The 13,783-nt window shown below is 39.6% G+C and overlaps 1 protein-coding gene across 1 annotated transcript; it reads left to right on the top strand.

The window, feature by feature from the left end:
• Nucleotides 1-5,726: 5,726 nt before the first annotated feature.
• LOC309715052 (complement C1q-like protein 2) lies at nucleotides 5,727-11,793 on the top strand. The gene is made up of 4 exons (XM_082547852.1): nucleotides 5,727-5,923; nucleotides 9,562-9,633; nucleotides 10,403-10,534; nucleotides 10,637-11,793. The coding sequence occupies exons 1-4, from the start codon at nucleotides 5,746-5,748 to the stop codon at nucleotides 10,918-10,920; spliced, it is 666 nt and encodes a 221-aa protein (XP_082403978.1). The 5' UTR covers nucleotides 5,727-5,745; the 3' UTR covers nucleotides 10,921-11,793.
• Nucleotides 11,794-13,783: the final 1,990 nt, after the last annotated feature.

The raw sequence follows: 13,783 nt of genomic DNA, 5'->3' as shown, positions 1-13,783 counted from the left end.
CAGAAATTTTTGTTTGTGCTGCTATCATTTTAAAGATATTAATAAAAATTTCTAGAGGTCATCAGAGGTCAACCAGCCCCCCCACATTACCCAAATCAAACAAAATTGATGTCAAACGTTTGTGCTACGTTTGTGCTGCAAATTTTTTTGTTTGTGCTGCTATCATTTTAAAATGTTTAATAAAATAACGTCTTGATGCGTGCTTAATCATCCAGGTAAGTAAATCCCAAAAGGTTGATTCTGTTCATCTGGACATTTTCAGTTGGAGAAACGTTTCGTCACTCATCCAAGTGACTTCTTCAGTCTCAGCTGACTGCAGGTTTCTCCAACCTTATAAACAGTACATTTGCATAGTGAAGGAAACTAGCGCCACTGAATGAACAATGTGCCGGGGGGTTAGTTCCATGATTGTTAGTATGCAAATTCTTATGACCATTGATCAATGACAACTAATCAAAGCCTACTGATCAATGGCCCTGAGTACCATTCACAGAAAGTGGGGAATGGCTACAATCACAGCATTGTAGGATGGCGAAAGATGTACCCTTGGGCCCCCCTTCTCGATTCAGAGATGGTCAGCATCCTGACAGCCCAATGGACGAAGGTGTCTCTCAGTCTGCTGGTTCTGGCCCGGAGGCTCTTCAGTATCCTTCCTGATGGCAGCAAACTGAAGACGCTGTTGAAGGGATGAGTGGAGTCACCTGTAATGGAGAGGACCTTCCAGATAGGCAGGTGCAGTAGATCTCCTGGGGAGGGAGGCAAGAGAGGTCCCCACAATGCTCTCGGCTGCTCTCACTACCCGTTGTCATTTTTTCCTGCAGAACCCAGTGCAGGAGTCATACCACACAGTGATGCAGCTGGTGAGGATACTCTCAACTGTGCCTCTGTAAAAGGTGCTCATAATGGGGGTTGAATCTCTTGTGCTTCTCAGTTTGCAGAGGAAGTAGAGTCGCTGTTGGTCTTCTCCACATTCAGGGACAAGTTGTTGTTGCTGTACCACTCTGGCAGTTGGATTTGAAGAAGGTGGGGGGCCAACTTCACTCACATAGTTTAAAGCTGCTACCACAGCGAGATTTGATCGGTGAAGAGGGAGAGTGAGCTCAGAAAAAGTGATATTTTTTACTGTAACAACCACAAACATGTTTAATGATCATATTTCATAACTTTAAATGCAAATATAAATTGTCAATTTTAAAACCATATGCACAAGTTTTGCAAACAACAAAGTTGTTTGCATCCATTTACACCTTCAACCCTTTTTAAAATAACCATTTACAGAACAATCAGCTGTTCTTCAATAAGATGCCACAAATTATTTGTGCCACTCCAAATATTTCTGTCCACTATAAAGGAAACATCACAGCCTGATACCTGCAGGTCTGACAGCAGCAGGTGTATCACTCCTGTTTCTACCTGGAGACAGCAGTCGCCTCAATGTTCTGACACACAACACAAAACTATCCACAACACTACACACTAACTACACAAGACAACACATTAACTACACACTGCAAACACGCTAAACGTCACAAATCTCTCACATCTCATGAGAGAGAGAGAGAGCGTACGGTTATGTTTTTTGTTTGCTCATAAGCAGAGCGTGCTCGCTGCGCTGTCCTTAGACAGTAAACGTGACGAAACTATTGAGGAAAAAACGCAGCGTATATATTGTTTATCATGACTCTGGTTTTACGGCCGATCAACACAGTTTATAAACTGGTATATGTCACCTTGTTGCTTTGTCTTTAAGTGGTCATGTGATTGTCTTATCACGACTACTTTATTCTTCCTCAGTCAAACAGCAGCACTCATGCGATTGTTTCGCCCCATGAGCTCCAGGTGTTGTGCCAGAAAGTGATCGTGATCACCGTCCGTGGGAGCGCAGCTGCTTAAAGCCGTAGCGTCTAGATTACTTACAGCTACTTCCGTGCAACTACAAGTAACGGCCGTTAGTAACGCCGTTACTTGTAACGCTATCCCTGAATACCACACATACTGGGACTTACATAACTGACCTGGTATGAAACCGATGAAACTGAATCAAATCCCCTTTGCCCTGGGTTAGAGCAAAGGTACACTAACCCTTCTATATACACCTTTAAACTCTTGAGTTTAAAGGTGTATATAGTAGTATTGTGTATATAGAAGCTGCTTATATGAAGCTGCTGCGCTGAATTTATATTTATTTGAAACTGTTCTTCTGGGAGAATATACCCACACTGTTCCAAAAAATAGTAATGTCAAAGTATTTTACTGTGTAGTTTACAGATGTGTACTGGTTTTCTAGAATATCATTACATTTACATAAGTAGACTGTGATCTGACACGTCAAATGTAAAATAACATAACATCACTGTAAATGTAATAAAACACAATTTACTTGTTTGTTAAATATATTTTGTTGTACATATGCATATTTAGATCGTAAAAATACATTCAGAAATGTCTCCCATCATGCCTTGGGACACGTGCTGCTGTTTAGATGTTCTTGTTTTATTGTTTATGGTTACGTTACTTTTAACTGTTATCTTGAATGTTGTGTTTACGCCGTGGTGCAGCGTCACTGACAGTTGTTGTTTTGTAGAGAGAGTGCTGTACCATGAGTGACTTCTGTTGTGCTGTTGTTGAACCTTGAGGCACATAGTAGCACGGCAAGTGTTTTAATAAGGAGCTCCCCCTACCAGCTTGGGGTTAAATAACAAGCTCAATCTCTCTCTGTGAGCTTCTTTGTTAAGATTTCTCTGCATGACACAGTGTAAAACATTGCACGGACACGCTGTGCTAATTATATATTTTGAAAAAGAAATGTAGAGGTAGGAATTGCAATTAATATAAATAACATGACGCTGAGCATCGGCCAATGAATGTGAACTAACAACAAGGTCGCGGGTAACGCTGCGACCATAGGAAAAAACCCTAATATGAAGGTATTTTACAGTAATGTTCTGTTCTTGTAGAATATCATTAAAGTTACGTAAATAGACTTTGACTTCACATTTTGAATGTAAATTAACGTTAAATCACTGTAATGTAATACAACATAATTGTCATGATTATTAAATGTATCTGTCTGTGCATATGCATATTTAGATTGTTAAAATACATTCACAAATGTATCATGATCTCACAAATATCTGTCCGTTATTTGAAAGATCGAATTCAAATGTAATGCTATGGAAAAGTATATAAAATGATCCCTATAAGCTTGTGTTTCATCACATAAGTATTATTATCATTGCTTGTTAGGTCGTTCGTGGCTCAAGAGTTGGCAGCTCGCCTTGTGATCAGAAGATTGCCGGTTCGCGCCCCGGCTCGGACGCTCTTCGTCGTTGTGTCCGTGGTCAGGACTCTTCACCTACCGCCTACTAGTGATGGCCAAAGGGGCAGATGTGGCAGCCTCGCCTCTGTCAGTCTGTCCCAGGGCATGCAATCAATTACTGTTCAAACCAACGGTTAACTGTATATTTCTGTACATTTACGTATTATGATTCATATTTCCACATTCAGTGACCTTGTTTATAGGTAATTTCATTGTTTGATCGCGTAAAAATGTTCCTAATTTAATGTCTAAAAGCACTTGGAAAAGGCAGAATCCCATGTCAAATTAGCGCAACAAACTCTAATTTCATTACTGGAAATAACCGTATTTTTATGGGACAGTTATTTTCTGTTATTTCACGGTCGTATTTTGGCGCCCAGCTGCCGGAACATTACCGTTGTTTTAGGATGTTTTTTGTAACAGTGCAGCTCAGCAGATAAAACAATAGTCAGCTGATCTCCTTCCTCTAGCACAAAGTACTCTGCAGCAGCATGGAGTTTGACGTGATAAAACCTAAATTTAAAAAAATTCATTAATTTCAGTTTTTCTAAGAATCTTTGACTTTTTGTTCTTCTTAATAAGAATTGACTAATTTGTGGTTGTGAAAGAGAAAAATCCATCAGTCTGTCAGCGCTCCAGACATGTGATGAAATAAAGTTGAATGAATTCCCATCACTGTTGCACAAACAGGAGTGATGGGAAATGCGTGTTTGCAGAACGCACAATTTCCTGTAACTTTAAATGACACAAGCTGTTGACAGTCTACAGAACTGTGATATTTGTATCAAATGTTTGAATCATGTATGATTTTCGTTCCACTTCTCACGTGTGCACCACTTTGTGTTGGTCTTTCACGTGGAAGTCCAATAACATTGATTCATGTTTGTGGCTGTAATGTGACAAAATGTGGAAAAGTTCAAGGGGGCCGAATACTTTTGCAACCACCGTATAACATTATATGTGGTATAAGTATAACGATGTATAAGCCAAGACAGGTAAGACAAAAAAGGAAGGGTGGGGGGATAGAAATAGGAGGAATGAGGAAAACTTCAAATGCACAATGTATCTCCTGCTGCTGCACGTGTAAGAGGGAAAGTACAAAGAGTACAAAAACAAGCATACAGCTGCTGTAACACAAAAAATTAGAAATTACAACATCAACAGTCTTCCTATGGTGTGTGTGTGTTAATGTGTGCGTGAGAGAGATGGAGAGTGTAAGAATGCCTGTGTCTTTGTCACAAATGCACAATGACAATGAGGTTGTGAAGCCGCAATGATGACCCCCAGAAGCCTGGAGGCAGACAGAGGTGGTGAGAGTCCCAGAGGTCAGTCAACCCCCCCCCCCATACAGTGTCATCAGTTCCCGTTGCTCCATCACAAGCAAATATCATGTGTTTTCTGTACTCACAAAACTGGACTTTGGATGTATCTGGGTCAGAATCCTTTATTAATCCCTGAGGAAAGTATGTGGGTTATGTTTGCTCCAGGACAGTAACAGATTGAACGAAATTAAATAATACAATAAATGACAAAGTTCACAAAATATCAGAAATGGCTCAAATGCTTTGGATAGCTTTAGGCAAAGAGAGGGAAGGTCTGGGTTTTTGCAGCCTCAGAGCTGCAGAACAGGCTGATCAGCACATCAAGATAAACTGTTCATCATTTTAATTTCAAACATGTTAAAAAGTCAAAGTTTACACTGTTAACAGGAAGCAGTGACAGCCTGATAACTGTGTTGTTAAAATAGTCCATTAATTAGACCTGCGATGAGTCTGGAGCCCTTAAAGGAACAGTCACAGGGACTTTTTCCTGTGAACTTTTTTTGTTTCTATTCAATTCATTGCCACAGAAATTTGATATTAATAAACTTTATGTTAGAGTGAGATATTTATCTGGGTCGAAGTACAGATGAAAGTGCGCAAAGACAATCAGGTTCACTTTAATAGGAATTAAAACCAGTCATTCAAAACAACAAAAACTTGAATGCTCAAGATGTTTAAACCTATTTAAATCTTACTATGGTGTAAAGCTATTCATAGGCATGTAAACAGGTGAGTGGAGGTGAGTTGGTCTAAACATGTAAGGAGTCTGTTTTTCAGTCTTCCACAAAATATTTCTTTAAACCTCTTTTTTCAACAGAATAATCACTATGATGTTAAACACCAGAGCTCACTATGGATGCTAACAGAGATATTTAGCTATCTGTTCATCTGCTCTGTTTACATGACCCTGTTTGTTTATTCATGCAGTCTGCTTCTTCAATCATTCACCAACAGCACCTGTAGGAGGCGTGGTCCTGCAGTGTGTGAGGTGGAGGATGAGGGGACATGTGCGGCAGAAACCTCCTCATTCACGCCTCTTTTCCCCTCGTTATAAAACTCTCAGATTAACAGATGACAGTTATACAGCAGGTTTCTGTTGACAGAATGAAGATCATCATGTTTCTCCCACTTTTGCTTCTGGTCTGCTCTGTGTCAGCAGATCAGACTGAGACTGCAGAGCAACAGTCCTGTCCACAGGACATCCACGCTGCGCTGAGAGAGCTGACCGCCTCATTGGCTGTGCAGACAGAGCGGATCACTGTCCTACAGAGAGAGAATCAAGGTACAGTTTCATACATCAATGTGACTTCAGAAATATCCAGAAGGTCAGAAACAGGAATGACCAACATTCATGGTTATGTGTTTTCTTATGAAACAGAATATTTTTTTTATCACAGGAATAATTGGAGTGTTTAACTTTAACTGATCAAACACACACATCCATACATATGCAATAATACTAAGTGCAATAATCCTTTCTGTCATCGTTGTATTTTTACTCAGTTGTATATAGTATTTGTATTTGTATTCTATTTTTATATTATTGTATATTTATTTTATTTTATTCTACTGTATATAGTATTTTATTTTATTCTATTCTGTACAGCTGTGTACTGTATTTATTCTTATTGTATTCTAATTTTTGCCTCATAACTTTTGCACTGTCCACTTCCTGCTGTGACAAAACAAATTTCCCACGTGTGGGACTAATAGAGGTTATCTTATCTTATCTTATCTTATCTTATCTTTAATACATAAGTGTTAAATTTAGAACATTATAATATTTTTTAATGGAATCATGTGCATCTAACCTACATGTTCAAATCATAAGACCCACATCTTTAGGTCAAACCTTTGATTGTGTTAAGGCCAACGGTGACTAGTCCAAACATAGGGTTAATTCAGCTTGGCACTGCTAGAGCATGCACTGGGACGTTCATCTGTACCGCCCCACATTGTGTCCAGCCCTTTCATAGCCTATACAGTAAACAAACCTGGCCTGCGGTGGATGCACCTGGGATTCTGTTTTCTCAGCTGCCAGAAGGTGAGAAAACCCCTTTCTTAGCATAGACAGTCGCCTACTTCTAGCAAGCATACCTGACTGGTGCTCGTAAGTGTAAGATTAAAAGAAAAGAGCAAGGTGCAAGTAGAATTAACAACTGATTGGGGAATAGTATTGACAAACATATTACATCAATAATTGAGATAATATTGACATTTGTAGAATTGAGAAAAAAACTTATCAGGTAAACAACAAAGACCAACAAAGAACAAAGGATGGAAAGTCACCCAGCAGGAGGAGGGGTCACTGATCCGATATAAAGGAGGGTCAGATATACCCCATGCTGCTTTTTTACTGTCTGTCCTTTAGTGTGTCTTTGCTGTTTGTGCTTTAAGGCTCTACACCCCAGGGTTTGCTTCGCGTTGCTTGTTTACTTTTGCTATGTTGTCTCGCTATATTGTACTGATTAATGCTGTTTATATGACCCTGTTTAAGAAACTCTAAGAATTCTACTCTTTTCCAGAGGATCTTTTTGAGTGATTTGATTTTTAATTGGATCTGAAAAGCTGGACCCTCACTGTGTTGGTGTGATAAAGTTATAATGTTGGCTTCAAAATTTGCAATTTGACACTTTCTGGGTGAAGATTAAACAGTGTGATATAAATCTGCCCACAAGGTGGCATCATTTTGCCATTACTCAGTATGTTGAGTACTGATTCAGTACCGATTTGACGTGACTGAGTGATTTCTAAATGTTTTTCAGCTGCCAATATCCCCAATCAGAATGAACAAGTATGTGCATGTCCATCTTTTACCTACAGTCTATGGCACATGGCTAAGTGTCGTGTCATTCAGAGGGAAACAGTAAAGGCACAGACCAGAGGAGCCCGACATTTTATACACCCGGGGCTTAGCCCTAAAGGATAGTATGCATGTGGGATGGTTTGGGGGAGGGGGGTTAGAAATGACTGAAAGATTAATTGGCTCTGTTTTGAGTTTTGTTCAAAAAAGAATGACTTCATAGAGGGAAAAATATATATCACATGTGCTGGACACCTTAAACTCGTTTTTCAATTAAGCAGCGAGGCAGAACAAAGTCGGGCTGTATCAAGACACGAGGACTAAACCCCGATTCAACCAGACCCAGAACTGATCCAGAATTAAAACAGGACTACAACAGTTCAAAATCAGGACTACTGAGGACTTAACCAAGACAGAACCAGAATCAGAACTAGATGATAGCAGCACTAAAAACCATCATAGACCTGCACTACACTTGTTTTTTAATAATACCAAAGTACAATATTTAGATTGAGAAAAGTTTATATAATTATTTAGCCTTGTTGTGCAAACAAGCTGCATAACTTAATAAATATAGAATTTGAAAAATAACAAACCTAAAAAGAAACACGAGGTACGAGATACATGAGGACCTATGATACGCTGATACTTTTGGCAAACAACCATGTGACTAACAGGTGTGTCTCACCTGCTCTTGTTCATCTCTGTTCCTCTCTCTCTCTCTGTCTCTCTTTATTCTGACATTTAACTCATTCAAAAGATATTTCAATATTTATTTATCCAAAACAAAACAAGTTTACTCTAAATTGATGTTGTACAGTAAAAAAAATGTTCTTGTGTTTTTCCATAAAGTGTAAATATCTGGTTTCAGCTGTGAATATACTGCTGTGTATTGAAGTTCCTCTTGTTTTGCATAGAAATATACTGAACAACATACAAAGCATAATATATAAAATAACATCTACCTGAGTTTTTTCTTTGAAAGAAGCTCCTTATGTCCATTCTTGTATATCAGTGCATTACTGATTTGTTTAGCCGTGGAGGGTAACAACTGAAAATATGAAATAAACACACGTAAGCTGAGACTCTCTAAAGAAACAGCTTTGTTGTTGTTCGACTTTTCATTTCGCCGTTTGTTGATTCACTTGAAGAGCGAGTAACGTAACATGGGTCAAGTGATCAGTTTGATATCAATCTTTCGTGATTCACCGTCATATTTACATTATTTGTACTGTACGAATGATTTGCTTTGGTACCTGGTGGAACTTAAGCTCTCCTCTGTCTGCCTGGCTGTGCTTCTCCAACAGCGCACTCGCAGGCAGCAGCTGCCCCGCCCCCTCGCTCAGTCGCTTAGTGCCTGAGCTCGGATCATACCAATATCAGGGTATGACGCACAGTTGTAAATTCCCACAGTGTGCACTATGTGCTTCGAATATTGTGTGTAGTTTTTGTTTTATACAGTTGTCAGCCAGGCATCTAACTATGAAAAAATTACACTCCAAAAGACCCCGGGCTTCTGACAAAACAACCCGGGCTTAAGCCCAGGAAGTAAACCCATTTCACAGCCTCGCATTTCCAGCCTTCTCGGTCTTCAAAGGAGGCCGCGAAGGCCGGGTCCTCCGAAGGATGCAGCCGATGTTTTGGGACACAGTTTGTGTGCGCGTGTGTTCAACCGCCTTGAACTCCTCCAAGACAGATGGGAGTAAAGCTGAAGCTGCCCTGATCTGATCTAGATTCTCGCTGCTGTTAAGCTAGCAGGGATGCCAAGCCACTGCTTCAAATGTTTTTCACTCTCTTCTTCACTCCATCGAACACAGTCACTGGTATCTCGTAGGTCAGAGCCCGTTTTGATAAATACAGTACCTAAACTTGCAGATGTTGTTCCTGTTACCAAGGGTGTGATCATAGCACTCTCCCAGGCATTTAATGGCAACTCAATGACACAAGCACAGGAAATAAACTCACAAAAAGGACAATATATATGTTTTAAATGTTATCATTGTTGTTATTTAAATTTTATTTAAATAATAACATTTTATTTTATTTAAATTTTATTTAAATAATAACATTTAATGTTATTTAAAAGCAAGTCTTGGTCACTCTCTTCTTTTCTTCAGACCATGAAGCAAAGCTGAGAGAGCTGGAGAGCAAGATGACTGAGACTGAAAAGTTGAAGCAGCAGCTACAAGGTATTATTTAAAAAAGGTTTTGGCTCTCGTTCATAGATTTGTTAAAATTGATGTGCATTTTTACAGCATGGTTATCTGCAAAGCATGTGTAACACATCTGTACTTACACCAAAGCTTTAATGTTTGGAAGTCAGGACAGTGTACGTTGCGCAGTTCACTAAATATCTGTATTCTGGAATCCAGTCCAAAGTTCAGTGAGCAATTCCAGACCAGCATGCAAAATTTTTAACGCTCCCTACTTAGCCCCAACTGAAAAAAAGACAAACAAAGGACAACTCTCCAAACGATGAACAAGAGAAAAAGAAAAAAGGCTTCTCTCTCTTACTTTGGAAGGGTAAATTTCCTAGTTAAATTTACCCTTCATTTTAATTTTCATATTTATTTCCTATTCATATTTTTTTTCTTTAGGTCACGAGCAGTTGTCTAAGCATTTCACTGCATATCTTACTGTGTATGTGACAAATAAAATTTGAATTTGATTTGATTTGATTTGACTGCTGCAGCACTCAATGCACATTACCAGTCAAATGTGACGTTAGTTGAATGTAATATTTAAGAAACTGGGTGGTGCAGAATCACATGTTTTTAACTGTTGGTTTGTGTTTGATTGTAAAACATCTTCCCTTGAAAAGTGGGTATTTCTGTTTTGAAGAGGCTCAAAAACAATAAGTTTAAAATAACTTTGGTCATTTGAGGGCGCCTTGAGGCGACTTTTGTTGTGATTTGGCGCTATATAAATAAAATTGAATTGAATTTCTTTTTCTCCCAGTCCGGCAGGTGGCGTTCTCTGCCTCTATAAAGAGTGTAGAATGTCAAACTATTGGACCCTTTGACTCACACACTATTCTGATCTACAACAATGTGTTCACAAACGTTGGAAATGCCTACAGCCCACACACCGGTAATAACACTGAAAGTCACTTTCCTGCTCCGTGCATGTTGTTCTGAGGTTACAGGTGTTCCAACATTTTCTGTCTAACCTGCCAAATCAAACGTCCCACAGGTATTTTTGCTGCACCAGTGAGAGGAGCCTACCACTTTGAGTTTCACGTAGCTGGACCTGGAGATGCGTCACATGGTTTATGTACTGTGTTAGTAAGGAATGGGATGCATGTAGTTACAGCATGGGATCAAAAAGAGTCTACTTTTGGAAGTTCTTCTAATGGCGTGACGTTGATTTTAGAGGCTGGAGATCAGGTCTTTATGCGTCTGTGGTCACAGTATAAAATATATGACGATCAGCATCACTACTCCACTTTCAGTGGTCATATGCTTTTTGCCATGTAAAAGGGAACTGGTTCCTCGTTTTTTGGTTTTAAAACACAGCTAAAGAGTTTTTAAATAAATTGAATTAAATAATGAATTAAACTTTAAATTCAATTTCATTTATATTGTACTAAATCCCAACAATAGTTGCCAGAAGGTGCTTGCAGCACAACTAAGGGAGGATTCAGGGTCACCTGGTCCAGCCCTAACTATATGCTTTAGCAAAAAGGAAAGTTTGAAGCCTAATCTTGAAAGTAGAGATAGTGTCTGTCTCCTGAATCCAAACTGGAAGCTGGTTCCACAGAAGAGGGGCCTGAAAACTGAAGGCTCTGCCTCCCATTCTACTTTTAAATACTCTAGGAACAACAAGTAGGCCTGCAGAGCGAGAGCCAAGTGCTCTAATAGGGTGATATGGTACTACAAGGTCATTAAGATAAGATGGGGCCTGATTATTTAAGACCTTGTATGTGAGGAGCAGGACTTTAAATTTGATTCTGGATTTAAAGGAAGGATATTGTTTTTGTGAATTGGCAGCATATACATAAAACTGAAATTCATTAAAATATGCTCCAGTGTAGCCGATGTTTAGCTTGATGATATTTTATTGAATCAATATACTCAGTGATGCTAAGCCTTGAATTTATTAAAGCTGACACACTGGCGACCTTTCCAGGGTGACACCCCACCAACCCTGAACTGTGTAAGCAGAGGAGAATGGATGTATGGAATAATAGATGGCAATGGAGAGCAACAATTTAAATTTGAAATATTCCATATTCAGAATCTTGACTACAATGCACATGGTGACAAATGTGTTTATTTTCAATTATCTTCTCTTTTTAAAATTTAGTGTTTCTTCATTCTTTTTATCCTCTGATTAAAGAACTGCTGTGACATCTGTGTTTTCATTAATGTTTATTCTAACAAAACTAAAAACTAACAAATACAACAATTGTCTTCTTTGAGTCATGTCAGATGTGAGAAAAAAAAAGTGTAGTTAAAAAAAGAGATAACTAGACAACCATTGCATCGACATGTGTCTGAATTAGTCTGGAACATTTTTGATCTTTACAAAAACAAAAACAGCTGTCAGTGATCATGCTCCTGCGTCTGTAATTCTAATAAGTAAGAAGGTCATTGCGACAAGTAAAACCTGGAGATTTAATACAGTGGGGCAAAAAAGTATTTAGTCAGCCACCGATTGTGCAAGTTCCCCCACTTAAAATGATGACAGAGGTCAGTAATTTGCACCAGAGGTACACTTCAACTGTGAGAGACAGAATGTGAAAAAAAAATCCATGAATCCACATGGTAGGATTTGTAAAGAATTTATTCGTAAATCAGGGTGGAAAATAAGTATTTGGTCACCTCAAACATGGAAAATCTCTGGCTCTCACAGACCTGTAACGTCTTCTGTAAGAAGCTTTTCTGTCCCCCACTCGTTACCTGTATGAATGGCACCTGTTTGAACTCATCATCTGTATAAAAGACACCTGTCCACAGCCTCAAACAGTCAGACTCCAAACTCCGCCATGGCCAAGACCAAAGAGCTTTCGAAGGACACCAGGAAAAGTATTGTAGACCTGCACCAGACTGGGAAGAGTGAATCTACAATAGGCAAGCAGCTTGGTGTGAAAAAATCAACTGTGGGAGCAATCATCAGAAAATGGAAGACATACAAGACCACTGATAATCTCCCTCGATCTGGGGCTCCACGCAAGATCTCATCCCGTGGGGTCAAAATGATCATGAGAACGGTGAGCAAAGATCCCAGAACCACACGGGGGGACCTGGTGAATGACCTGCAGAGAGCTGGGACCAAAGTAACAAAGGTCACCATCAGTAACACACTACAACGGCAGGGAATCAAATCCCGCAGTGCCAGACGTGTTCCGCTGCTGAAGCCAGTGCATGTCCAGGCCCGTCTGAAGTTTGCCAGAGAGCACATGGATGATACAGCAGAGGATTGGGAGAATGTCATGTGGTCAGATGAAACCAAAGTAGAACTTTTTGGTATAAACTCAACTCGTCGTGTTTGGAGGAAGAAGAATACTGAGTTGCATCCCAAGAACACCATACCTACTGTGAAGCATGGGGGTGGAAACATCATGCTATGGGGCTGTTTTTCTGCCAAGGGGACAGGACGACTGATCCGTGTTAAGGACAGAATGAATGGGGCCATGTATCGTGAGATTTTGAGCCAAAACCTCCTTCCATCAGTGAGAACTTTGAAGATGAAACGAGGCTGGGTCTTCCAACATGACAATGATCCAAAACACACCGCCCGGGCAACAAAGGAGTGGCTCCGTAAGAAGCATTTGAAAGTCCTGGAGTGGCCTAGCCAGTCTCCAGACCTCAACCCCATAGAAAATCTGTGGCGGGAGTTGAAAGTCCGTGTTGCTCGGCGACAGCCCCAAAACATCACTGCTCTCGAGAAGATCTGCATGGAGGAATGGGCCAAAATACCAGCTACTGTGTGTGCAAACCTGGTAAAGACCTATAGTAAACGTTTGACCTCTGTTATTGCCAACAAAGGTTATGTTACAAAGTATTGAGTTGTATTTTTGTTATTGACCAAATACTTATTTTCCACCCTGATTTACCAATAAATTCTTTACAAATCCTACCATGTGAATTCATGGATTTTTTTTCACATTCTGTCTCTCACAGTTGAAGTGTACCTCTGGTGCAAATTACTGACCTCTGTCATCATTTTAAGTAGGGGAACTTGCACAATCGGTGGCTGACTAAATACTTTTTTGCCCCACTGTAGATCATTGCTCAAACATGAGGATGTCATGAAATATGATTAAAAAGAGTACGCTTTATATTTAGACTGCCTGCAACATCAGCATCTGTTCTCTGGGAAGCAGGAAAAGCTGTG

Source organism: Aulonocara stuartgranti (genome assembly GCF_965226115.1).
Source record: "Aulonocara stuartgranti genome assembly, chromosome: 10".
Classification (NCBI taxonomy): Eukaryota; Metazoa; Chordata; class Actinopteri; order Cichliformes; family Cichlidae; genus Aulonocara; species Aulonocara stuartgranti.
Note: the sequence above shows the minus strand (reverse complement) of the source record. Positions and strands in the feature narration are given on the sequence as shown.

Excerpts from the sequence above, each read along its gene's own strand:
- LOC309715052 (XM_082547852.1), top strand. The coding sequence starts at position 5,746 with ATGAAGATCATCATGTTTCTCCCACTTTTGCTTCTGGTCTGCTCTGTG. Across the intron at positions 5,924-9,561 it reads CCTACAGAGAGAGAATCAAG|ACCATGAAGCAAAGCTGAGA; the intron begins GTACAGTTTCAT and ends TCTTTTCTTCAG. Across the intron at positions 10,535-10,636 it reads TGCCTACAGCCCACACACCG|GTATTTTTGCTGCACCAGTG; the intron begins GTAATAACACTG and ends AACGTCCCACAG.